The 27,740-nt window shown below is 43.2% G+C and overlaps 2 protein-coding genes across 6 annotated transcripts in view; both read right to left on the bottom strand.

Annotated features, from left to right (window-relative positions):
* Positions 1-2,519, bottom strand: part of BMS1 (BMS1 ribosome biogenesis factor) — a 40,020-nt gene extending 37,501 nt beyond the window's left edge. For 3 of the 5 annotated variants that reach the window (XM_073353243.2, XM_073353248.2, XM_073353247.2), the window contains exons 1-2: positions 2,100-2,207; positions 18-261 (exon numbers count right to left, since the gene is read on the bottom strand). In XM_073353243.2, the coding sequence (XP_073209344.1) occupies positions 18-193 (176 nt within the window). In that variant the 5' untranslated portion in view covers positions 194-261; positions 2,100-2,207. Of the gene's footprint in view, positions 1-17; positions 262-2,077; positions 2,208-2,440 lie in introns of those variants that run through there. The other 2 variants (XM_073353246.2, XM_073353244.2) reach the window with 2 other exon arrangements.
* Positions 2,520-10,166: 7,647 nt separating this feature from the next.
* Positions 10,167-14,122, bottom strand: LOC140915185 (uncharacterized). Its single transcript, XM_073354762.1, has 3 exons — positions 14,089-14,122; positions 13,450-13,634; positions 10,167-11,286 (listed from the first exon to the last, which is right to left on the bottom strand). Exons 1-3 carry the CDS (start codon positions 14,120-14,122, stop codon positions 10,282-10,284), a joined length of 1,224 nt encoding a protein of 407 aa, XP_073210863.1. The 3' UTR covers positions 10,167-10,281.
* Positions 14,123-27,740: the final 13,618 nt, after the last annotated feature.

Below are 27,740 nucleotides of genomic sequence, written 5' to 3'. Positions count from 1 at the left end.
TCTAAAAGACTCCACACCTGTGGAAGGTTCTGGCCATCCGCACAGCAGACTGGACCGCAAAGGCCTTTGGGTTTCTCTTCCGAGCATCCTCATCATCTCCAAGTCCTAGATCATTCAGATGACGTTTCCTTTTTTTGTCAGCCTTTGGCCCACTGTGCTTCTTACGGTGCTTCTTCCTGTCCTTTTCCTCCATCTCTTTTCTCAGGGATCACCTGTCACCAGTGTCAAATGGATTGCTTTTGCCAATGATACAGAGCATAGCTGGCATATGGGGAAAAACACACACACTTATTATGCAACATACACACAAAAGAGAAGCAGGATTATTTAAATACCTATTTTTCACCTAAGACATAAAAGGCTGAATTTTCCTCTAGGAGGGTCATGCCTATGTAAAAGAAAATAAACTCAAGCGAGTTCTGACAAATGAAGTTGCCACTTGAATATTTCTTTGATGATTGTGGAAGAGGGCCTTGTTCATGAAAGGCTCATCATCTCCACTGAGATCTATGGGTGAGGATGGTATAAATTGCTTTGAGGGTCAGTGGGGTTGCCCAGCATCCGTTTATCGTTGGATGGACTGAAAGAGTTTTATTTAGAAGTGACTCAAGATTCATTAAGTAGGTTTGAGGGAGGAAGGGAGGTAGGGTCCTACACTAATTGAGGGCAGAATTCAATAAGTGGGAGACCAGGCAGGAAGTGGTGAGATTCATGGCATGGGGCACTGGCAGGCAAAGTTTAGTCGAGGAAGTAGGCTTAGTTCTTGGACTACGTGACATGGGATAAATGTTTCAGATCTTCCAGACGTAGTTCAAGGGACAAAGTACTTTCAGCAGGAATACTTCAGCTATGGAACTCTTATCAGTAAACTGACACTAACCCTAACAGTGTTCAGGTCTAAATGCAAGCCCTACATTGTCAATAAGACATCCCCTGATAAAAAGCATCCTAAGACAACTGAGGAACAGAAAGCAAATGATCAAAACACACACATACACAAAGCTAGAAGAACTGAAGTGAGCTGTAGCTCACGAAAGCTCATGCTCAAATAAATTGGTTAGTCGCTAAGGTGCCACAAGTACTCCTTTTCTTTTTGCGAATACAGACTAACACGGCTGTTACTCTGAAACCTGTCCATTAAGACCAGTGCTTAACTACCATGAAAATACATGCCGCTGGAGAAAAAAAAATCCACAGACAGATTTTATTAGATAACCAGACTCCTAGTCCGCTATTTTAAACACAAGATCATCAATGCCCTATAATCAGCATGAATTGTGAAGTGTATCAGGAATTAAGATTTCTTTAAGCAGCTTCAACTCCCTGGATAACATAAAAAGTTTGCAACCACTGGGCTCCATTAACACTAGTTAATTAAACAGCAGTAGGCGCACTCTCTCATTCCAGATATATAACAAATGTTTAACTTTATTTCTACTTGCCCAAATGTTGCAAAATACAGCTGCAAATCTTACACTTAGTATTGTGATAGTCACTGATAAAATGCATGTTTAACATTTAGGCCCCAATTCCACAACGGGATCTGCAGGGGCCCGAGTCTACTGGGGTGGCCTCGGACACAAGCCCTGTGCCTCTCTGCCAGGGGGGAGTCCCAACAGAGCCCCACGTGGGCACAAAGTTTCACGGAGCTCGCCGCAGGAGCGGGGCTGCCTGGGAGACCCCCGCAGAAACCGGCGCGGCGGCTGTCAGAGAGCCCCAGTGGCTCCGCCCCGGGCCGGGGAGCTTGGCGAAGGATGGGGTCGGAGTGGCCAGGGCGGTCGGCGGAGGAGCTGGCGCCTGAGGCTCACGACAGCGGCCCCGCTCCCAGCGCCCTGGGGGTATCGCCACGCGACCAAGAGCTCACTCCGCCGCTCCCCCGCACAGTCTGAGGCAGGCTTCTCCACGCATAGGAAAAAATGAGCTGGGGGGGGGGGATGTGGGGTTGGGGGCAGCCCAAAATCCCCGCCCACGGGGAGGCCCATGTCCTCAGCCTCCCCGCCCCCACAGCCGGCCGGGAGAGGTGAGCCACGGATTGCCCTGGGAGCAGGATCCGGCCTCGGACACCCCAGCGACCCACCCGCCGGAGAAGGGAGACTCACAGCCCGGCCTCCCCCCCGCGCGGAGATCCCGCCGCTCCGCCGCCTCCAGCAACGCCGCATGGGCGCCGCGGCCGGAAGTGCGTCCCACCCAACTGCTCCCGCCCGGAAACAGCGGCTGGCCGGGCGGGGGGCGGGTATTGCTGGGACACCAGGCCGGGCGCGGAGCGTGGCGCCCCCTGGCAGAGCTAGGCGAGGAGCTGACCCGCTCCCCTCCTTACTGGCCGCGGGGGGGTTGCCATTGTCTGCGCTGGGAGCACCTATTGGATAACCCGGGAGGCGGGCGCGCGGGCGGGCGCCCAGCAGCCTCCCCCCCAAACCCGCTTGGGACCCAGGACCCTTGCCTCGGGACAGCGCCCCTGGACGGCAGCGCCCCGGTGCTGGGTGTTTCCCCGTCGGCTCCCTGGCTCCGCCTCCGGCCGCCGGCTGGTCACGCCAGGACCCGGCGCCGGCCCGTCCCCGCCGGGGGGTCCGTCAGCGCCGCCCGCAGCCACAGCGAGGACGTTTGGGCTGCGGGCCCTGATCCCCCCCTCCCGACAGCGACGGCGGGTCTGCCTCGTCCTGCCGACAGTCTGCCTCCTCGGCTCCCTCGCCGCTGTGTGCGAGGCTCCCACACACCAGAGGTGAAACCGCCTCGGCTGGGGAGCTGAGCGCGCCCAAAGTTAACACACCGGCGAAACACAGACTTGGTGGTGGGGTTTTCTAGTTTCCTTCCTTTTTAGCACCCCTGCCTGTTGTAACAGGGCTAACATTGTAACAACACGGTCGCTGGAAATTTTCAGACGAATCGTGACTTGTAAGTGGACTCGTAAAAAGGGCACGTGGCCCATCTTGTTCATGTTGTGCTCTGAGATTCAACAGTTAAGGCACATAATTATGCACCTGCTTAACTTTATGCAATGTGAATGGTCCCACTGCGATAATCAGGGCTATTGACGGGGCTGGGGGAGAGGGAAGGGTAAGCAGGTGTTTAAAGCCTTCAGGAATGAGACTTAAATTAAGGGACCTGTAAACAAAAAGTATTTTCATTTAAACATGGGCTGAAGATTCCCTGAGGGAATGTTTATTACTTTCACAGTAGCCTTTAAAAATAATACACACCAGGCAGAAAAGTGATTCTGTAAAAATGGTATGATTTTCCATATTTATTCTCTCAGTAAATCTGTATCAGAGTTCCTTGCCAAAAGTCAAAAGGTTTTTTTCTAGCTAAAAGTCCTGCAAACTCAGCTTCAGATTTGGTGATAAAGCTGTCATTTTGGTGTCAGTGTGAAGGTTGTGCAATTAGTTTAGTTGACAATGTTGTTAATGATACTTGAAGCACCACTGAACCCAGCTTTCTTCTGTATTGAATCTACAGGACGAGCAGGGAAAACTCATAGAAAAAGTATGGCATAGGATAGTGGTGTTTCTCTGTAGTCTGATTATAGCACCATTTTAATTACATAGTGAAGTGCCACATTTTCTATTATAGTAGAATAGGAAAAGTGTAAAGCCCCATTTCTCTCCAGCTACATACTATTTATCTGATAGGTCCAGTACTTCCCTTCCCACCTTTTGTTTGTCCTGTCTATTTAGGCCCCACTCTGGCAGACATTTGCACACATGCTTAATTTTTACAGTTCTGAGTAGTCCTATTGAAATCAATGGGAATAAAATTAAGTACATGCTTGTTTGTGGAATCAAGGACTTGCCTGTAAACTCTTCAGATACAGCACCCAGCACAATGGGTTCCTAATCTCAGTTTGGGCCACTAGATACTAGTGAAATACAAATAAATGAAATAATAATTGGAAGCTGCCCATTTATATCTAGACCGTGCAGACATTTGTGTTTACTTGAGTCAACCCCTGAGGAATCGTCTGTGTTTCTGCAAATAAATATAAAAGATCTGCCTGATTCCCTCCCCCCTATTTTTTTTAATAATCCTTGCTATGAACATAACTATATATTGTTTACATTTCCAAGGAGTATAGAAAATCTTTTTTATTAATGAAAACGAGCAGGAGTTTTTTAAAACCATACACTGAAATAACTATGCGTCATATAGGGGCAAAATCCAACATATCTTAAATACATGATAGCAAGATGTGGAATCTGATTTCAAATATCTTCGGAGTAGTAAGACATAGTTGTTTAGCAGAGATCTGAACCTTCACTCCATACTTAGGCAAATTTTCTATAAATTTTAATAAGGAATTTGCAAGAGTAAAGGGTGCAGGGTTGGGCCCTGATTTATTAAATGGAGACAGCTGTTCTTTGAAGTAATTTGCAACAAGAAAATGCAGGAACAGCCTTATGCCAAACAATACAGGAAGCAGAGCTGCTAAAAAGGGGTTTAGGCCATTAATTTCTTTTCGCTGTGATGCTGCTAACAGAAGAAGTGAGCAAAGGGTTGGTTGTGTTCCTCTCTCTCTAGTCCTGCTGCCAAAGATTAGCGGGGCGGCTTGTGATAGAGATTGCATGGGATAAGGGTCCTCAAGCTTCCAGTTGGTTTCATTGTGCTCAGTGACATTTCTGAGAAGATAAGAATGTATGTTAAAGGTAGAAAATGAAGGACTGAATGGCTCAGAGACTTGACAGCGGGTTACAGAATCTTTACCTTTAATTTACCAGTTTGAATCCATGCCAAGTTAGTAAGTGAATAAAGCTTTTGTTACCATCTAATTCTTTTTCCATGACCTATGTGAAAAGACCTATGTGAACTGAAGAAGAGCTCTGTGTGGCTCAAAAGTTTGTCTCTCTCATTAATAGAAGTTGGTCCAATAAAAGATATTACCCATCTCTCTATGTGAAGTGAGTCAGTCTCAATCAAGCTTCCAGCTGACAAGACATTCACTGTACCAAAACCACCACCACAAATGGCATTAACTGGCCTCTTTCTTGGCAGTCTCAGAATCTATCCATTCTTATCTTGAACTACTCCCTGAAGAGCAGAGCTCTGGCACTTGGGGTATACAAACCTGGGGGAAGCTTGTAATGTCATTGCCTATGCTATTCCTGCTCTGTGAATAATAACCAGAAGACTTTGGTCTCCAAAGCTCTGAGTTCTGCAACTTCTGCAAGCAGTAAATGTAATTCAATAAAGTCTTCTAAAAAGAGATTGTGGAAAGTCTTTAAAGTGACATTATAAAGGAGAGTGTTTGTATTTAACAAGTCCAGGCAGATTTCCTTACTGTGAAATTCATGCTAGACTGACAGTTTAAGATAAATGCAATTTGCAACAAAGGGTGAGGACAAATAATTCACACCTGATTACCAGCTCATTTGGATAGAGCACTGCAGTGTGCCATGGATATTTGCTACTAAATTCTTTGTGTGTAGAAAAACATGTATTCTATGTGGCCTTGAGATACTGCATGCTTGTGAGAAGTAACCATAATAGACTCTGCTTTCATATTTAAACTACAGGACTGATCAATGAGAAGAAAGCAATTCCTCATATACACAGAGCACAAGCCCTGCAGCAGTCACAAAGGGATACTAAATGGGAACAGCCTGTGCTCCTCCAAGAGAAAAAAAAAAATTTAGTGTAGCTACCTCACATTGCCCGTGGAGCAGTTCTGCAGGCTCTGCACCTGTCTGAGGGGTAGAGGCAGCTGGAAGGTCACAAGGTAAATAACCAGCTCCCACAGGAGACAGGGGGCCCTGTGTACTGTTACACAGACTCACTGTTAGCCTATGTGCTCTTTTGTAGCACAGGAGAAAATACCATATGCAGTACTTCCCTTCCCCCACCCCCGCAACTACACCTTCTCCTTATAGAGCAGGGCTGGTGCACATTGAGAGGTACACAATGCTGCTTAGGCTATCCACCAACCTCCTACTCAGTCAGTGGCCATCTTTAGCTGGTACTTTTTGCGCTTTTCATACCCTCAGTCCATGCAAGGAGAGGGGATGATTTCATCAGCCTCTCCCTCTTGGGAAAAAAAAAAATTATTAGGATGAGATTCTCAAAAGAACGTCTCTTGAAATTGATTCTCTTGACACTCGGTGGTGTAACATTCAGCTAAAGTCTCTCAGAAGTAGAGATGCCATTAGTTTTTGAAGGCTGATGAAAAGCCTGTCAATGGAAAGACTTCTGGAACTTGTGTAGAGCCAGTGTATGACAGAGCGACATGCTGGTACTACTCATGGAGGGAAAGATTCAGGCCCCCCTAAGCTACAGAACCTTTTGCAGGCACAACTGCAACTTTGAAGGCCTGAGGCTGTAGTAGCCCACACCATTGGTGCAATTCTTTTCTCTGCAGACAGTGGTTTTTGGATTTGTCTAATTGAATATACCCTTAGCTAGTGTAGGTCTACACTAAAAATGCTACAGCAACACAGCTTCATCACTGCCATACTTCACTCTAGACAACCTACAATAATGGGAAGGGCATCTCCTGTGGGCACAGGTAATTCATCTCCCTGAGAGGCGGTAGTTAAGTCAAGGGAAGAATTCCCCTGTCAGTTTACCACTGTCTACACCAGGGGTTAGGCCGGCTTGACTATAGCTACTCAGGCATGTGGAGTTTTCACACCCTAGAGCAATGTAGTTAAGCTGATTTAGGCCTAGTTTACCCTAGAAAATTAAGGTTTTGCTACTTGCTATCCATTCCCCTAAAATCCCTGCTTGCTGGGATACAGCAAGCCTTCACACGTAGTGCATGCAGAGTGCAGATCTTCTGCATGATTCCCCAGTCTTGCCCCCCTTTTCCACAGTAGCCCCTCCTTGGCCACAGCAGAGAAGAGTGGTCAGACTGTAAGGTTCCACTCCTGAAGTCCTTACTAAGCCAAAAACTCTCAAATTAACGGGAACTCAGCCACAGGAACCCTTGCCAGCAGCTGTAATTAATCTGATGTGTTTTGAAAAACACCACCTGCAGTAATGTGCTACTTCTCTCAAATTAAAAAAATTCAAAGTGTAGACTGGTGGATGCTGTTTTGTTTTCTTTAATCATTTTTGTTTTTGAAAATTATTTGAAATGTCTAGAAAATGTGACCTATGAAGGAAGATGGAAAAAAAATTGGGTTTGTTTAGTCTGGAAAAGAGAAGACTGAGAGGGGACATGATAACCTTTTATGTACTTGAAAACTGTTACAGGGGAGGGGCGAGAAATGTTCTTCTTAACCTCTGAGAAGACAAGCAGCAAGGAAGGTTTAGATTGGACATTAGGAAAAAACTTCCTGTCAGGGTGGTTAAGCACTGGAATAAAATTGCCTAGGGAGGTTTTGGAATCTCCATCATTGGATAACCTGCTCTTAAAAAATCTCTAAACACCTGTCAGGGATGGTCTAGATAATACTTAGTCCTGCTATGAGTGAAGGGGACTGGACTAGATGACCTCTTGAGGTCCCTTCCACTCCTGATTCTATTAACTAAGGTGGCTGTAAGGGGATGCAGCCCCAGTCTCTCCAACCCGCATGGAGCAGGTCCCAAGGGCCAAAGTTAGTAGCCATCTAGAAGGTGTTACAAAATTATTGGGGACATAGGATCAGATTCAGTAATACTTGCCCCACTTAACATCCGTAACAAATACAAATGGAAGGGGCACGGCTCCTGACAATTACTCTTATCTGCAGTATTGTAGCACTGTTGGGAGAGTCACAACACATAAGCTGGTCTAATAAAATATATTACCCCATCTATCTTGTCTCTCTAAATTTACACTTATAATTATGTTCCATTGGAACATAATTTTTTTAAACAGAAAAAAAGATACTTCTGTTCTTAAAAGTACAGTTTCCACTTGACATTTGTTTAATTGAAAACTGAAAATTTCTGCATCTGAGATTTAAATCTTGTCATTCACACTGCTGCATAGAAGTGTCTTTAAGACAACACATTCCTCCTCTGAGCCACTTTTAAAATGAAGACTGGCCCAATCTTCAGAAAGGCCAAAAGACCCCACACCTGCTCCAACGTCAACTGGAGTTCTGGGTGCTCAGCGCTTCTGAAAGTCATGGCAAAGATCTCCCGAGTGGTTTTTATTAGCAACGACTGCCCACTGCTCTAGAATAAGCAGGGGCTGAACCACTGAAGCTCTACAGTACAGGCCAGTTTGGGGAAGCCATACAGAAAGCACAGGTGTGATATCCTGGCCCTGTTGAAGTCAATGGCAAAAAACCCATTGACTTCAAAGGAGCTGTGATTTCAAGAGCTCACCTGTAGTGCTACATGAATTCATTAACACTGTCCTTCAGAGCAGAAAGGGCAATGCAGTCTCAGGACTACTATAAGAGCTACAGAGTGGCTCTCAATCTGTTCAGCAGCCAGATTTGAGAGTCTCACCCCCCGGCCACTTGGAGCCTGACAGAAACCATCTTGTGCCACACCAGGCTACTTAAATAAGTAGGGGAATAAAAGTTTAGCCTTTAGACCCCAATTAACCTTTCATCATGTACTTTAAGTGTGAGTAGTCTATTGCAACCAGTAGGACTGAAAGTGGTTTTAACACTGTCACATCAGAACTCATGTCCCAATCCAGCAAATTTTTTAGAAGATGCTTGAGAGAGGTTTTTCCCCCAGAAAATCAAGAGATTAAAGTAGAAACAATAAATACGCATTACTGAATACATTTTAGAAACAAAAGTTTACTGAGACAATTCAATCATAAAAATCAGTACAAATCATTTGATAATAAATACAATACTTAGCACTGACATGGTGCCTTGTGTGCAAAACGCTTTACAGATATTAGCCTATTGTTCTTTGTAACACCACGATGAGGTAGTTAAGTATTATTTCTATTTTAAATATAGGGATGATGAAGGCAGAGAGGCTAAGTGATTTGTCCAAGGCCACAGATGGAATCATCGTAAAAGCCAGGACTACAACTCTGGATTTGTTAATTCTCAATCCATATGCAAGCCACTGGACTACCTCTCTGTAGCTACATCAATGTAAAAAAAAAAGAAACTTAGCTTATATTTGTCTTATTTTATAAAATGAGCAATGAAATTGATTTAAAAAAATTAACATCTTAAAGTTTTAAGCCCACATTTAAAAAGAATCTACAGCCATTTTTTGAGCATTATACAAACATTGATGAAAGAGACATAATAAAGACATCCTGGCCAAACTCTCGCAACTGCTGGAGCTTGGTCAGAACCCCACCGAGTTCACTGACTTCAGTCAAACCTCATGCAAAAATGGGGATGCCCATTCAGTAGCCTCTAGGCATTTTGAGCTCTAGGCACAGTTTCTTAAAGGTCTTTTGGTACTTAACACTCATTGATGTCCAAGATCAATGGGAATTAAGCACCTAAAACCTTTGAGGAGCTGGGTCTCAGTCTCTTCTTCAGGATCAAGCTCTACAATATAGTATTCAGAGTGCAGCTCAAAAGGATGCTTTCCTTCAAGTCCTGTTACAGCCCACTTAATCAGGATATTAATCAGGATATTCTTAATTTTTTTTTCTTAGAGGAATAGGACTATGAGAAAGAAATGGTAAAGAATATAAGGTTTTGAAAAACCCTTTCTTATAGCAGAATTCACTCAATTCGAATACCACCAATTTGCACAAAAACATTGCCTTTTAAGGACTACGCATTTTGTTCACTTAAAAAAAGTATATTAAATACTTCTGAAAGAGGGGATACTAGCGACTTTAACTAAAGGCACATATCAAGTAGGAAAAATACCACCCCACCTCCCTGAAATTTCCACTGAAGTTTTCATTTAAAAACAAAAATACACGCTATTTGCTTTTTTGTGTGTTTGTACCTCTTGTGTTAGCTGTCAGTGAAAGAAATGGAGTATACTGTATAGAAAGTGAATTTTAAACAGGGGTAGTCACACCAGATATGTAGCACATTCTTCTCATGAGGAAACAGACATAATCCCCTAAAATCTTTCCCATACCTCCAGTCAAAGCTAACCAACAGTTTGACTACCAGAGACTAAATAAATAAATACTCAGTGAACTGTCCCTGACCAGTAAAGTTATCTGGTAGCTAATTATAAACTAATACAAGATCACTGCAAGCAAGAAAACACTCGGTGATGAAGTTTTCCCACTCATTTCTAGCAGCCACCTTCCAACTTCTACACGCCTGCCTTCCCCCCCACCCCTTACTGACTCACCCACAGCTCTCATAACAAACCCAAAACACACTGGCCAGCAACACTCCTCAGCCTCTTCCCTCTTTCACCCTGACAATCATGCAAATTTATAAGGCATGAACATACCCACCAAGCTCATTTTCAGGTATGACCTAAGTGGCAGCTTGAACGCTGTTCACCAGTGGTGAAGAGGTAACTTCTACCACCACTTGGCTCTACGTTTTGTTCACTTTCAAATAACAAATCTAGACCAGTACCTAAGACTTCATTTCTCATGTATGACCAACAAGGATCAAATTCATCTATCATATCTTTCAGTTGTTGCCCAAACAAAGGAACCAGAGGAGTCAACATCCTCTGAGATGTTACCTGACAGTTTGCAAATGTTGAAGGGGGAAGAGTAATGCTAGAAGAAACAGGTGAATCAATGTTCCACTCAGCCTGCACAGGCTCCATTTTTCCTTGTGGGTCTCCTCCATCATGACCTAAAACTGGACTCTTACCAAGATGAGAAGTGCTTGCCTTGACAGATGAACACTCCTCATTGATCACTCCTTGGCTAGAGTTTAAGTAGTTGATAGTGACAGGCATCCTGTATACATTCTCTTTGGCTGCTGTATATTGAGGACCTTGACTGCACTGCTGCCCCCCTAAAACTAGGGGGGCAGCAGCCTGGAAGAGATTTGTATCTGAGTAGTAGTTTTCAGGTAAAGATATCTGATAGTATGGATGTTGCTGTAGTGGCTGCACAGGGTGTTGAATCTGGGAAGGACTCCCCGTGGCTCCTAAACTGAACTGGTTTTCTCTTGACACATAAGATGAGTTTAAATGAGTTGATGGGGTCTGGATTTGGGTTCCTGTTCTAAAAGTGCTGTCCAAGCTCTTGAAATGACCATCTAACCTAGGAAGTTGTTGCTCTGAATACTGCATGGGCTGACTAGGAACATTTTGATTCCCTCCTGGCAGACATGGCTGTAGATTGAGTAGACTCTGACCAGATGCAAGAGTCTGTGTCATTCTTGGCCTGTCTGGAAGATTGACAGTGAAGTGTGTCAGCTTCTTGTTGCCATAATCAGGTTTGGGAAAGGTGGGGGCTTCACTCTTCTTTTGGTTCAGCTGCCTGGCTCTTCTGTTTTGAAACCAAACCTGGAAGGAAATTAACAGAAAGTAAGAAGCCATGATCATTCCTGTGAGAGGGGCCTTTGCAGGTGAATTTATTGATGTAAGCCCCCTACCACACAAATCTACAAGGTCAAATTCTCCTCAGTTACACCAGTGTAAGTCTGGAGTCAATGTACTGCTTCAGTGCAGTTCAGCATGCAAGAGTGCAGAATATGGCCCCAGTTTGGCCCTCGCCCCCCCATTTTCCAGTTCCTTAGTTTCCCTTTTCCACCCAGTTGGAAAATAGGGGTTTGGCCCTGTTACTTGGCAAATAATGGGCCCCACCCATGATTCAATTGAACCCTTCTGCCCTCAATGGGAGTAGCAGAGATCAATTTCCCCTGTCCTTGTGAGGAGCTAAGCTTGGAGGGTTTTTGTTTTAATTTATTTACAATACAGATTCAAGTTATAGCTCCCCAGTAAGGGCTAGATTGTGCTCCCCCTTATGTTGGCCAGGGCTTGCTCTCCCCAGTAGTCCTCAACCTTTCCAGACTACTGTACTCCTTTCAGGAGTCTGATTTGTCTTGTGTCCCTCAAGTTTCACCTCAGTTAAAAACTACTTGCTTACAAAAAAAGTCACAGCACACTAGAACTGTAAAATTGCTTACTTTCTCTTTTTACTATACAATTATAAAATAAATTGGAATATTGTACTTACATGTCAAAATATAGTTTATAGAGAAGTATAAACAAGTCATTGTCTGTATGAAGTGTTAGTTTGTACTGACTTCGCTGGTGCTTTTTTACATAGCCTGTTGTGAAACTAGGCAAATACCTAGCTGAGTTGATGAACCCCCCGGAAGATCTTTGTGTACCCCTGGTTGAGAACCACCGGTCTAATGGACGTCTGTGGAATTATTTGCCTGAGTGAGGGCTCAGTTTGAATAGTGACTGCACACAGGACTCTAAATCAAAGCTTTATTATTAATTTAAGCTATATTATTAATTTTACTGCACCTCTGATGGCCCCACAGCTATGGGAATAAGGTTTGCAAGCAAAAGGCTGCTTGGGGTTGTGTACAACAGCGGGTTTTGAAGGCCCTACAGTAGTTTTTTTTAAACATAAACAAAACAAACAAACATTTCCAGTGAGTGGTGGCAGGCATTTCCCATCCCGCAAATAAATACTGTAATCTGGACATCAGTTATTTTTTCTCCGCAGATTGTAACAATTTCAGGCAAGGCCACGTTGGAGCCCCGTGCCCTCTTTCAGGTTTCAACTCCCCGGGAGATCAAGCCAGATTGGGGGCCCACAGCGGTTACAATCGCGGGGAAGGGAACAGATCTCCGAATTCCGCCAACATCTAGTTGCAGGATCTGGCCCCGAGAGTGCAACAAAGCCTTTAACTCAGCAGAGGAGCCAAAACGAAACGGGACAGGAGAAGGGAGACTCTCCAGACCGCTCAAGCCTCCCAGCTCATGTGGGAGGGCAGCAGCGCGTTGCTCCTGCTGGAGACACTTCTCGATCCAGATCCCCCAATATCCCTTTACACGGCGCAACGGAGGGCGTTTGTGGTTGCTACCGGCCTGCTGAAGAGCTCTAGTCCCTGACCAGTCACCAAAGAAAGGGGAAGCAAGGAGAGGGCAAAGCACCATTTCGCGGGGCGCCTCTCTCTAAACGCTAAGCCAGCAAAAGGGGGAAACGTATATTCCAGGTATTCCCCATGGGAAAACACGTCCCAGTCTTTAAAACCCCCTACCCCAACCCACCCCGCCTCCAATACCAGTTTCGTTGAAGCCGGTACAGCGGGATTCGGGTCCCGTCGTTACAAGAAAGAGCCATGTCAGGTCACTGTTGCAGTGCCGTTCACAACAAGCCGGCACTCCGGGATCCGTACGCCCTGTGGCAGGAGAACCCTACTATAGACCGACGGGATAGCCTTAGTCGTTCGAGGGCAGGATTTTTGCTCCGAGCTCCGCCGCTTATCGGGGCCTTGCTTGTTGTGAACCTCCCCGGAATAGTGCCAGGGCCCGTCCTTGGGGCAGAAGCAGTCAAGGGACACCCAAGAATTAGCTCTAGGGTGGTTTGTTTACAGAGTGGCAGGATAGCAGTAATCCGAAAAGCCTCCTTAACCAGGCAAACAGGGTGTTGAACAGACGTTGTAAAACAAAAAAGACCAAAGCACATGGTTCCCCTTAAGCTCTTACCTGAATCCTAGACTCGGGTATCTCCGTCAGACTGGATAGCCTCTCCCGCACGGTGATGCCAGGGTAGGGATCCCTTTCAAACGTTTTAACCAAGAGGTCCAGCTGGGCTTTGCTAAACGTGGTCCGTTTCCTCCTGCCTCCTTCTTTCGGCGTATTGGAAATAATGGGGCATTGCGTGACTTGTTCTGCATTTAAAAAATAGGTAAGACAAGATATTTGAGAAATAAAGTATTAAAACCTTTCACGAAGCACAAAAGCGGCTGTAAAGAACCATTGAACTTTTTCCTCTGGTAAAACAAGAAGAGGAAAAACCAATGGTATTGGCCCCAATACGCCACACGGGTCTCGATTTGATCCACCTCTGGAGATAGCAAAAAGCAACTGATTTTACAATCTTGACACAGCCAAAACTAATTTCAAGTAAGGTTTGTCGGAAGGGCTTAAGAAGGAGATCTGGATGGGACCTCTTGTAAGTTTCACTCGTAAGTTTTAAAAGAACTTACTTCGTTATAGAAATAAAGCGTTTGAAGTTAATATTAGACAGGATCCACACAGCTGCAAACCAATAGCATCCATACTTGGACCACCATTTAATTTTAATCAAACTTTGGGGAAATTTCTGAATATCATAATAATTACCTGTAACGCTGTTTTTCACTTTGGCAGGTTCCATCTTTGAGCTAGGAGTTTGGTAATTTGCAAAATTTGTCAGCTTTGTTTTTAAATCTTCACTCCAGGAGACTGGATAAGGCCCCACCCGTTTTAACTTAGCTGCAGGCTCCTCGTTTGAGTAAAAGTGGATCCTTTTATAGTCCCCTTTACCCCAGCAGTTAGCAACCCTCCCCCTGCCTCTGCTGCATCCAATGGGGACAAAGTGCTTTTATCATGTCCTATTTTGTTCCCAATTTAAAAAGAAAACTGAGCTGTAGGTTTGTGTTGTGTTGGGCTGCCTTTTTTTTTTTTTTTTTTTTTCTTAAAGTCTGACTCAGAAAGGTGTCCCACACCTCTATTGTAATCAAATCACCAAAATACACACAATTAGCTCTTGTCCCCTGAGTAGTAGCCAAAGTGTCTCTGACGGAGGCCTTCAAACTCTCATATATAAAGCCGGTGCTGGCAACTGGAAAATAGGGTTTTCAAACGTTCAAGGGTACAATTTCCCCCTCTTATATAACATTTTATGGGGGCAGGGAGGAGGGGCAGAGGAAAGAAGGCCTTGTAGTTTCTCCTTGCTTCCAGGTGAGCAAAGCAGGTTTCCTTCTCCAACAGAACAGGCATTGTTTGTTTCTGCAAATCCAGGTCTACCTTAAACATTAGTAGAGCTCTAATTATGATGATGGGCTTCCTGGCTGTGGATTTATTCCAGTTTAGAACAAAAACAAACCCAGATTTTAATGCTTTTATGATATTATTACTTGTTTTTTCTGCTTCTCTTTTTAAACAAAATAAATAAATTTTAACTGTTTAGAATTGTTAGTTCAGTTCTGTTTCCATCAGGGGAGTTTTATCATTGACATGAAGGAAATTAGTTAGTTAAAATGCCAGTGGTCCTACCAAACATGTATTAAAATAAAAAACAAACAGTGGAACATGAATACTTCAGTCACATTAAGGGCCAAAGCCTATAGTCCTTATACTCTATACACAGAGCTCACATCACCCACCGCTGGGTCACAACACAACAACTTAAACACACAGCAATACCACAGTAGTTGAGAAAAGAAGGCAAATGCACTATCCAATAAAATCTACATATATGATAGCATAGAAAAAACACTTCTGGGTTTTGTGTAGACAACAATTCTGCACTAATGGAATGGACCAATCCCTCCACAATCCCCTCCCTACCCTCATCCCTGTCCTGCGTGATTTTTGTTTTGTTATGTTTGCTTTCTTTTACCCTATCACTTCCGTAACTTGGGCGGTTATGGCACACAACAATTCCATGTGATCTTCTTCATGCTAGCCATCTTCAACCACCAACCCTCTGAACTATGTGGAAGACTTTCCTTTCCATTCAAATGATAAATAAATACATTTTAGGTAGGGCTCAGATTGTGGAGAGGGTGGACACACAGCAATAATCTCCCAAACTTAGCCCACAAGCCACATTCTCCCCATGTGAGACTGTACTCATGAAATCTTGTGCAGATGTTTAAAATATGACCATCTGTGTTCTTGCTTTGGCTCCTCTTTACTGGGGTTTAGATATGCCCGGGGCAGGTCTGGATTAAGGCATAGGCACAACAAGCATGTGCATAGAGCGTCAGCTTCCAGTCATGTGAGCATGTCTGAATAGGAACTTTCATTTTTAAGTTATGTTTCTAGCTCTCATAGCTGCCAAGAAAAGCTTGACAATGTGATCTTAGCATAGCTAGTCTGGTCTATACGGGGACTTTTAGGTCGGCTTAACTACGCTGCTCAGGGGTGTGGATTTTTCACACCCTGAGTGACGTAGTCATGCTAACCTAATTTATTAGTATAGACCAGGCTTACATATCTGCTGCTCTGGAAGAGGGGAGAGAAGGGAAAGGAAGCATAGTCAGGGGAGGGGATTCCTTGTCTACAGTTGGGTTTAGCAACAAAACTGGTGCAGTGACTAGCCATTAACTGATGATGACTCAGAGCAAGAGAAGGCCTTGGTTAGCACACCATTGAGATGAACAGGGTGGTTCACACTTTTCAGAGCTATTGTTTCAGACTCTGTTGAGCAGACTCTTTACACTTCCATGTTTCCAAGGTTTTCTTTGCAATGCTAATGGCTAGAGATTTAGGTTTTATTTAAAAAACAAAAAAGTGAGATTCCAGAAAGCAAGATGGCAGTTTCAAAGGTCCCCCTCCCAACCCTGCAAAAACACCACCTCCCACCAAAACAGGTCACCACTGATCCAATGTGACCTGGCCTAAAATGAGCCCTGATTTTAGGTATCTGGGACTAAATCAGGGTCCCACTGAAAACTATGGTAGTTTTGCCATTGATTTCAGGGAGGCCAGTCTGCTGGTATAAAGGGGCCTAAGAGAGGGCGAAAACAGACAGGAAATACCCAGAAAATACTTACAGCACAGGGGCAGCATAGGCTTAGACACATGCTGGGGGGCAGCAACAGGTAACAAGGAACAGATTTTAAAAAATTATTAAAGCTAATGTTAAAAAAATTATATAATACATAGGTTGAGAAAAGAGTGTCTGTACATCTGGGCATAGTGCTTAGATTATCCACAAATACAAAGTCTGTTTTTAAAGTCATAAAATATATATAGTGCATAATCAGCAATAACCCACATTTAGGTGAATGAATTTAAGAATACAGTTTAGCTATTTAGCATCCATGCATTCGGGTACTTTACTCATGAAAAAAAGTTAGAGAGTTGGTGGCAGAAACCAAAATATATCATAGTACTGTGCAGAGCAGCCCATTGGCAGCTGTGGGGAAACTGAGGGGAGAAAGGTTTCAGAGGAACAGCCGTGTTAGTCTGTATTCGCAAAAAGAAAAGGAGTACTTGTGGCACCTTAGAGACTAACCAATTTATTTGAGCATGAGCTTTCGTGAGCTACAGCTCACTTCATCAGATGTTTACCGTGGAAACTGCAGCAGACTTGCATCTGCTCTAATTTATGCATCAGCCACCAGAGCAGCTCAGGGTCCTGAGTTGTAGAGTACAGAATGTTTCTGAGCACCACATTCTGTGTTGTACATATATACATAACAATATGTAAAAAACCTACTTAAACAAGACATTCCACTGCCCACACTTCTCTCCCTAGGGGGAGGGCAAGCGAACAAATAACAAACAACATGTGTCAGATGTTAGTAAGCAGAACTTTCCAATGCATGGAGTAGGGAGTTGTGTTCAAAAATCAATGGGATAATAAATTGGTTAGTCTCTAAGGTGCCACAAGTCCTCCTTTTCTTTTTGCGAATACAGACTAACACGGCTGTTACTCTGAAACATCATAAAAGAGCGGCTCACCTCATGCCTACTTATCTGAAACACCTCATTATCTTGTTGGTGTAAAATTTTGCAGCCCATTATTTACTAATCAACACCACTTGAATTCTGGGCTTGACACCAATGCAGACAGCAATAGAAGGGAGAGCTTATGCCACTGAAATAAAAATGTCAAAGGATGTCTGAAGTGTTCCAAAAAGATTTCACATTCAAGTGCATTGTATTAATATAGTCTAATAATAATCATAATAATTAATAAGTCTAATATATTGTGTTTGTAAAGGGTCCAATCTATTCTATATAGGTTCCTATGTCGCACTCATTACCATAGTATCTCAGTGCCTTCAAGAAGTACATTAAGCAGCTTTACTAACATCTGACACATGTTGTTTGTTCGCTTGTCCTCCCTCCAGGGAGAGAAGTGTGGGCAGGGGAATGTCTTATTTTAATAGTTCCCCCCCACACACACCTTTTTGTTATGTATGTATGTCAGAGAAGGCCAGGTCAAAGACATGTTGGAGAAGTGCACCTTGCTCTTGGAATGAAAGGTAGGAAGTTTGTTATGATCCTTAGTTCCTGGTGAGTTCATTCCAGAGTCTTGGACCAACCCCTGCGGAAGATCTGTCTCTTGCACATATGAGTTTTACCTTTAGTGTAGTAGAGAGTGCCATTCTATCCGAGGAGAGTTCTGTTTCTGAAGTGAATTTTCCAACATCAGATAATAGACAGGCTGCCCAGACTTCCCCCACATCCATGTCAATAAGAGCAGGATCAGATCAAAAATGTACAGCCCTAAAATTTCAGATGTGTTCAATGTTGGGCTAATTCTGCTCCCACTGAGGGAGTTTTACCATTTATTTGAGCACACACAGAATTCAGGCAAAATCTCACCCTTAACTGTTATATTTACTGAATCCTTAAAATCCCCCTCTCTATTGCTTGTAAGTCCCTGAAACATGGCTCTGGTCAGCCCTGAAATTAGCTATCTAAAAGAGTTCTGTTTGAAAAATAGTTGGCCTTTTTCTCTTCCCTGCCTGCTGCCTAGTACCTAGGCTTCCAAAGTCATGTGCTGATGTCCAAAGCACAGTTTTCTTAAAAATCTAGCTTTCCTGGTGAAAGAAAGAAAGAAAGAAAAGGCAGGAAAACATGACCTGCATGGAACCGATGCAGTGCCTGAGTCTTCAGACAGCCTGAAACAAAGCTCTGAGAGGTGTAGGCTACACCATTCATCTCTATGGGTCATAACTCTGAAACTCACTGCTTTGGTGTGAAAGGATGCTGACACCATCTCAGCAGAGGACTCACTGCCACTGGACAATTATGGCTCTGCTGGGGCACTGCTAGCAGGCGTCCCAATACACATCCCTCTTTTTGGACCGATCCCACCTGAAGACGAGGAGCAATGGCCTGGTGATTGGAGATGTTCAGCCTTCCCAATAAGGAGGGATGGTGGCCACCCACCAGTCCAGCAGATGGCTCAAGGTGGGGCAGGGCCCCAGCACAAGAGAGCGCCTCAGTGCAGGGATGGGGCAGCGCCATGAAAAGGGCTCCAACTGGGGTTACCTGCAGCTCAGGATTGTCAAATCCAGCACTGCCTTCATGTTGTCTTCCATGCAACCCCTTTAACCTGAAAGTGAAACCCTCTCTTGGGCACCAACCAACCTCCCTTCCCAAGAAACACTTTGTCTATCAAGCTTTCCCCCAAAATATCCTCCCCGTGTGCAAATGGGTCTTTCCCCCATATATATCTGATCTATATTGCATGTGTTTCATTGGCAGTTCAGTTCTACAAGCCCCTCACACAAGCAGTTCCACAGAAGCCAGTGGGTCTGGTACAGCTTCACTATATCTGGCCACTAACTTCTGAAATCTCCAGTGTGGGCAAGTGCTTAATTTGCATTGCTTTATTGTAATCTTTTTTCCCCATCTCCCCTCTCCTTATCACAGATTTTCTGTTGTCATAGATCTTACAACATGATCAATCAACACTTTCAACTCCGACTTACTTCAGTGGCACATGAGGGCCCTCAGCACTTTAGAGTAGCAGGCTGCAAGTGTTGTAGGACTTTCTTTGATTTCTGTAAAATACCACACCCTCACATAATGTGATAGAAATACTAAGGAAGACAACAGCATAGTCTGCCAAACCTGATTACAAACCTTTAGGCCCCTGAAGAGAAGTAAACTTGGCCTCAAGGCTTTTTCCAGACAGGGACTGGAGACAAATCGTCTGGAGTCTCCTCTCCTCCCTGTCCCCAGAGCAGAAGCCCTACTTTTATTTTCACTGTTGTTTTCTCCCTTCTTAAAAGCAATACTGTACGCTTTCCCCCTGCTGGAACATGCTACCCATCCATCTTACTCCACCAATGGCCTCTGTTGCCAGGCCCATGTTGTTGTTTTTCTTCACCTCATCCTGCCTTCTCACCATGATTCATGTAACAGCCACTGGGAAAATGCATTATATTAGAAAAGCATGTAAGTGAACATGATTTTGCCCTTTATGGGCAGTCATGCTTAAAATGTGCTAGCTGGCTGCAGTTAACTCTAGCATCTATCTCTCAGCGATCAGAAACTTTTCCTCTTTCGCAACACTATACTCTCCAGTGTCCAGCACCATGCTTTTAAAATCTGGACAGTCTCCAATGCGTTAAACATCTTGCCTTAAGGGTTAAGGGCCTGCAAAAAGGAGGGGAGCAAGGTAGCAAGCCAGCATTTAGAAAATGAAAAAAATGATACCAGGACCAGGAAGTCATTTATTGGGGATACCAAAGGTACAGGTAATCAGGCTAGTGATTAGAGCAAGAAACTGGCAGTCAGGAAGCTCACCACTAGTTTTATCACCCACTCATTCCTTTACCTTTTGATTGTTTCATGACTCACTCATTGCACAACCTTGGGCAAGCAACTTTACCTTGATGTGCCATCAATCAATCAATAAAAAGGAGTACTTGTGGCACCTTAGAGACTAACACATTTATTTGAGCATAAGCTTTCCTGAGCTACAGCTCACTTCATCGGATGCATTCAGCCACTGTAGCTCACGAAAGCTTATGCTCAAATAAATGTGTTAGTCTCTAAGGTGCCACAAGTCCTCCTTTTCTTTTTGCGAATACAGACTAACACCTCTGCTACTCTGAAACCAATCAATCAATGTGTAATTTATCTTTGTAAGGAGCTTGGAGAGTGTCAGATTAAAGTTGTTTTATATGTGTGTATATAAAACTGCTTGTTACTATTTTGCTTTTTTAAAAAAACTCATTAAAAAACAACAACAGGATAGACTCAGGGTATGTGTACACTTCGAGCTGGCAGTGAAATTTCCAGCTCAGGAAGAAGTGCGTGAGCTGGGTTGGATTAAATTTGTGCACTAAAAAAGAAGTGTAGCGCCAAAGCAGCTTCCCTGCTATTTTTAGCATGCTAGCTAGATCAAAGCTAGTGTGTGTACGTCTACCCAGGATGAAAATTACAGCTCCACCTTGAAGCGTAATCAAACCCTGAGTCTATTCTTAGAGAGAGAAACCCAAAATGTATTGACTAGAAGTGCATTGGCAGCACTAATCAGGTTTCCATCATACATCAGTAAATCCCAATTACAAACCATTTTTAAAATCCTGTCTACGCTGCAAACTGGAAACATATCGTGGCCAGCTCTCCTAAATCATTCTGCTGTACGCAAGGCCTTAATAATAGAACATGCAAATGTCAGAGGCAATGAATTGTGACTGGGATTCTTTGTGTTTATCTTTCTTTTCCTTCCCCTTTTCCAATAAAAAGCCCATGATGATAATTGCATGTCTAGTCAGTGGGATGGTATACAGCATGTGTTAAGCATATGGGACTTTGGCACAAATTAAAAGCCAAATGCTGCTCTCCTATGTACATACTCAATTTCTTTTGAAATCAATGGGATTTCTACACTTATATACCTAAGGGAAGAATTTAATCCTAAAAGTTTGTAAAGATGACATATGACTGAGGCTGATATAGCTAATGAGATCCAAGCCATGAATTGTGCCCCTACAATCATAGGTCAAAATGTGATCCCAAACAACTAGTTTAATTTTTCAGCACATTTTAATACATTAATCATTTATGTATGACAAGAATATAGCTATCATTCTCAATGAACAAAGAACTTCCATACACTGCGAAAAAAAATGTGTTCTTAACTTGGATTAGCTATTTTGGGTTAAAATGGAAGTGAACACATGGCAATTACCTGTTGAACTCAGTCAGGTTAGACAGCTGGAGTTCAACCCTCAAGGTCTCCTGTAGACTTTAACTTGACTTGCTAACCTGAGTTCAAAGCTGAAGTGCCATATAGTTGTTGCTATTTTAACCTGAATTTGCTAACTCAAGTTAGTTAGCTAACCTGAGTTAAGAACACACCTTTTTTGCAGTGTAGACATACCCACAAATTGAGGGGAGAAAACACCCTTTAGTTTTTCTATTTATTTCTGTCTAATGTATTTCTCAATACATATGAAAATTTGATCGCTTGTTTAATTACTTAAATATAGATTTAGGAAGGTAACATTGGGCTTCTATTGTTGAAAATCTTGGCCATTATATATAGTATTGTAAATCTTTGTGAAGTTATAAAACAGGAAATTAAAAAGCGTTGTGTTTTTGCTTAGTTTGTGTCTCATCTTAGAACTTAAAAGCAACAGTGATCATTTTAAACTAACCATTAACTTAAAAAAATATTTTTGTAACAGGAATGAGATTGTGAGGGAGGTTTTTTTAAAAAAAAATGCATAGTAAATTAGTTTAATAGTAAGGAAATGCTTACAGCACCTTCATTACAGCCTTGTTTGTTATTTAACTCTGAGTAGTAGAAATCTTTTGTTAAGTCCATCTCCTTACAGAACTTACAATGAATAAATACATATTCTGTCTCATCTACACTAGCCTTTCAACTCATTTCAAAGTTGGCTGAAGCTAAATAATTTCCTAACGTGAGGCCCAATCCTGCAACCCTGGATTATCCCAAACCACGTTTCAAAATTCTTTAGATGGAATCAAACTCCTAAAACCTAAATTTCTTCTTCATTTCCCCCCACCCAAAAAAAAAAAAAAAAAAAAGGACACAAAATAAACCCTGCCTCCTACTATCTAGTCTCTGGCATCTATCAAGTGCACAAAATACAAGTGACAGACTGCCTGACAAATACTGTTTGTTCCCAGATAGTTCTAAACCAATGTCTCTAACTTGGAGGGAGACCAAGTTTTCCAGTGTACTAGAAAAAACACACATGGCTTTAGCATTTAAAATCTGAAAGACTAATTTAATGTTGTAAACAATGCATGAAATGAGCAGCAGAAGTGTAGAAGAAGCATTGCTCCATCTCCTTCAACTGCTTTTAGCAGGACAAACCCATCAATCAGCTTTTAAACTTGGGCCTGGTCTAAACTTAAAATTTAGGTCAACCAAGCTATGTTGCTCGGGGTGTGAAAAATCCACACCACTGAGCAACATAGTTATGTCAGCCTAACCCCAGTTTAGATGCATCTAGGTGTATGGAAGAATGCTTTGGTCCGGGTCCACCTAGCTACCGTCACTAGGGGAAGTGGTGTTCTAGTGACAGGAAAAAATCCTTCTGCTGGTGTAAACTGTGTCTACAGAACCGGGTTAAGCTGGCATAGCTACAGTACCCTAGCTATGCCAGTATAGTCACCGTAGTGTAGATGTGGCCTCAGTCACTGTGAAAACTGGTACCTGTCACTGGTACCTGTGAGCCCTGCAACCCCAGAGGCCTCTCAATGGAAGCAGGTTTTAGAGTGAGTGTTCTGTCTTTGCAGTCTTGGTCAGGATGAGATATACTCTGTGTTGATGTTGCCAAATGATCCATTCCAGCCTTAAATTTTATCTACTTCCATAAATATGAACTGCAGATTAAATGTTATTGAAGAACAGAAAGATAAAAGTTAGTTACTGCGCATTATATACAATGGAGACCCATTTCCCCCCTCTCCAGTCTCTAAAGAGTGCGTTCTCCTTTAATTTTCGAAGGCCAACACACTTTCAGACTATGTCTTCACTGCCAAAAAAGGTGGTTTTGTTAACAAGATGACTAACACACATTAGCTATCTTGCTGTAAAAACCTAGTGGAGACAAGGCACATGTAGTTTTTGTGGTAGTTCAGTTCAGTTTTATACCCAGGTGAGGTCAACACTACACCCACAGTTGACATCACATAGCTGCATCGCCGTAAGAACTACTGAGGCTGGTCTCTGCTAGAATTCACAGTGGGATAGCTAACTCACTTTAATTATCCCACTGTAAAAACACATCTTTTTGGCCAGCAAAGACAGCCTTAAAACAAGCTTTTGGAGAGAATCCAAGGATCCTACACCTCCTAACTGTAGAAGAGAACTTCAACAAAGGGCAGCCTGCCACAGGGCATACTCTATTCCCTAGGAGATATTTGGAAGTGGAAGGGCTCATGGGCTGGCCTCTGCTCCCCAACTGAAGAAGAGGTTTCCCATTTTTGTCAGCTATCATTCCTACAGCTGATTTTCTTCCATAGACTGTGTTAGATATCAGCAACAGCTAATACAAGCTGTTTTCCTACATGTACCACTGTGTCAGTTTGCAGCAACAGCACACAGTATTTCACACACTCCATCTGGATTTAGCCAATTACAGTGGTGAGGGGGAAAATAAAGCAAATGGTTATTCAGTAAACTGATCTAACACCTATAGAGGATAGATATAAATCCTCTGAATTTCAGAGTCACTTCCAAAGACATCTGAATTCAGTTCCAGGTTTCTTCCAGACAGCCACCACCAGAAAGATTTAGATAAACTGGAGGAAATAAAGAGAAGGGAAGAAAAAAATAATTAAAGGACTGGGTGAATTGATTTGTGAGGCAATTAAAGGAGATAACGATGACCCCAGTTTTGCAAAGCTCTTTAAGAACTTTCTTAGAATATTTGAAAACTTCAGGTAAACCACTGCCACCTCTATATTGTTTTTAAAACTTGGATTAGAAAGGAGTTTTAGCTAAGTGGCTGCTCATAAGATTGTGGTTAGCTGTATTGCTAGACTAAGGGGTGGCTAAAGTGGTAATCCTATACCAGGTATTTGAAGGGTATAAATCCCAAGAATGGGCCCATCTCATCCCCTCTTGTGGAAAAACCTGTGGTAGGAGGCTATGTGAGAGAAAACCTCAACGAGGATTCCCTCACATCTGCTGGTGCTGTGGATTTGCATCTCTCCTCCATTGTGGAACAGGCTTTGGGACTCACCCCTGCAAACCCGGTAATCCCCAGGAGGCCTGGCTAAACCCCAGCAGTCCCACCCCACTTCCCTGGCAAAATAGCCCCTTTGGAGTCACACTACCAGGGACTTCCCCAGCTGTAGCTGCCCTACAGAAAAGATATAACTTGCATTAGATTGTTTTCAGAATTTCTGCAGTGCCGGTGGTGGGGCAGAACGATGTGTTTGCCTATCTCTGCTTCTTCCTCTTCCATGGACCCAAGATCAGTGAAGCACTGGGGGCAGGGGAGGAGGGGCACAAGCGTGTGCATGATGGGGGTGACTAAGGAGAAGATCCCTCTGAGAGTGGATCAGAGAGTGGAGAGGAGGCTATGGAGAGGAACTGCTTAGGATGGTACAAAGAGCATAACTAAGAATAATGGGGTAAAATTAAGAAAGGGAAAAATACTGAATAATGGGGAAAGCTCTGGGTAGTGGGATCTATTAGGCTATAGAATAATCTAATTCGGGGGGGAGGGGTGTCAACCTGAGCCTGAGAAGGAGCCAGAATTTACCAATGTATATTTCCAAAGAGCCACAGTAATATGTAATGATTATATACATATATGTATATGTGTGTGTGTGTGTGTATATATACCCACACATAATCATTGTATAAATTGATAATGTATATTTATTATACATTTATAATGTACAGTTAATGATAATAACTTAATCTTTTACTTAGTGGGACTTCTGGCAATCTTTGCTTGCAACAATTCCCTTTAAGTTTGGTTTGTGTTCAGTTGTGCCCACACACAGCAGTTCACTTAAGTGGCTGTCTGTCAAAATGGATCGGTGCTTGGATTTCGCATGTTGGAGTGTTGAGAAAGGAGACTCACAAAGATAGGTGGAGGCAAACATTGAGATTAATTTTAGGGCTGCACTCTAGTTTTTTGGCAGATAATTTAATAATTAGCTGACAAGAGCACTGTAGCTAATTCCTATATAAAAGAAAGAAAATTAAATAAATATTAGACCCACTCAGCACTAATACTAACATGTTCTGACATCTTGTGGCAAGTCACTTAAGGGATACTGGTTAGGTTTACAATTTTAATGTATGTTCTTACTTAGTTACTAAGGGCTAGTCTACACTGGCAATGCTAAAGCTAAAAAAACCCTTTAAAAACCCCATTAAAAAAACAAAGAAAGCGCTAAAAAAAACCCACCTCCACGAGTGGCATAGCTCCCAGCACTGACAGCGTGACTCCCAGCGCTGGTGCACTGTGTACACTGGTGCTTTACAGCGCTGAAACTTGCTGTGCTCAGGGATGTGTTTTTTCACACCCCTGAGTGAGACAGTTGCAGTGCTGTAAATTCCCAATGTAGACAAGCCCTAACTCTGTTGAGAGAGAGAGAGATTCCATCAGGACTCCCGGGTTCTGGGAGGGGAGTGGGGTCTAGTGGGTTACGGGGGGGGGGGGGTCAGATACATCTGGGTTACATATAAGAACATAAGAATGGCCATACTGGGTCAGATCGATGGTCCATCCAGCCCAGTATCCTGTCTTCTGACAGTGGCCAATGCCAGGTGCTTCAGAGGGAATGGACAGAACAGGTATCATCAAGTGCTTCATCCCCTGTCACCCACTCTCAGCTTCTGGCAAAGAGCAGCTAGGGACACTTCAGAGCATGGTGTTGCATCCCTGCCAATCCTGGGTAATAGCCATTGATGGACCTATCCTCCATGAACTTATCTAGTTCTTTTTAGAACCCTGTTATAGTTTCTGCCTTCAAAACATCTCCTGGCAATGAGTTCCATGGGTTTACTGTGAAGAAATACTTTCTTTTTTTGTTTGTTTTAAAGCTGCTGCCTATTGCTTTCATTGGGTGACACCTAGTTCTTGTGTTATGTGAAGGAATAAATAACATTTCCTTATTCAATTTTTCCACACCATTAATGATTTTATAGACCTCTATCATATCTCTGTTAGTTTTCTCTTTTCCAAGCTGAAAAATCACAGTCTTATTAATCTCTCTTCATACAGAAACTGTTCCATACCCTGAATCATTTCTGATACCCTCCTCTGAACCTTTTCTAATTCTAATATATCTTTTTAGAGATGTGGTGACCAGATCTGTACACAGTATTCAAGATGTGGGTATATCATGGATTTATATAGGGGCAATTATATTTTCTGTTTTATTATTTAGCCTTCCCCTAATGATTCCTAACATTGTTTGATTGCCACTACACAGTGAGCGGATGTTTTCAGAGAACTATCCAATGCCACTACACAGTGAGCGGACGTTTTCAGAGAACTATCCAATGCCACTACACAGTGAGCGGACGTTTTCAGAGAACTATCCAATGCCACTACACAGTGAGTGGACGTTTTCAGAGAACTATCCAAAATAACTCCAAGATCTCTTTCTTGACAGGTAAAAGCTAATTTAGACCCCATCATTTTGTATATATATACTTGGGATTATATTTTGCCAGGTGCATTACTTGGCATTTCTCAACACTGAATTTCATCTGTTATTTTGTTGCCCAGTCAGCCAGTGTTCTGAGGTCCCTTTGTAACTCTTCACAGTCTGCTTTGGACTTAGCTAGCTTGAATAATTTTGTATGGTCTGCAAATTTTGCCAAATTTTGTTTATTCTTTTTTTCCAGATCATTTATGAACATGTTGAACAGTACAGCTTCCCCCCACCCCCCGCGGGGGAACGACACACCACTATTTATTATTTACCCCCCTGCATTCTGAGAACAGCCCATTTAGTCTTAGCCTTTGTTGCCTATCTTTCAACTGGAGCGCCTGGCAACGCTTTCAGGATCATCAAAGGATCTTTAATTTAAGAACAAGCCTTTTGTTACCTTAATCACCATGCCTCTGTTTATAAACAAACTCCCTGCGCCAAGGGCGGAGGCTGGCAGCAGCATGGAACTCATGCAAGTCGTGCTGCCCTGACCAGTCTGTCTGAGGCTAGGGCATGTGCAGCAAGCAGACCGATGTGCATAGAGCGCCTCTCCATGGCGCTCTACGCATACAACTCTGGAGCGAGAGAGCTCCAGCGAGCTCCCACGCGCGCGGCGCAGCCCCCTCCAGCGAGCCCCGGGGAGCTCGAAT

This window comes from Lepidochelys kempii, chromosome 7, assembly GCF_965140285.1.
Source record: "Lepidochelys kempii isolate rLepKem1 chromosome 7, rLepKem1.hap1, whole genome shotgun sequence".
Classification (NCBI taxonomy): domain Eukaryota; kingdom Metazoa; phylum Chordata; order Testudines; family Cheloniidae; genus Lepidochelys; species Lepidochelys kempii.
The sequence above is the reverse complement of the archived record's forward strand: the minus strand, read 5'-3'. Positions and strand labels throughout refer to the sequence as shown.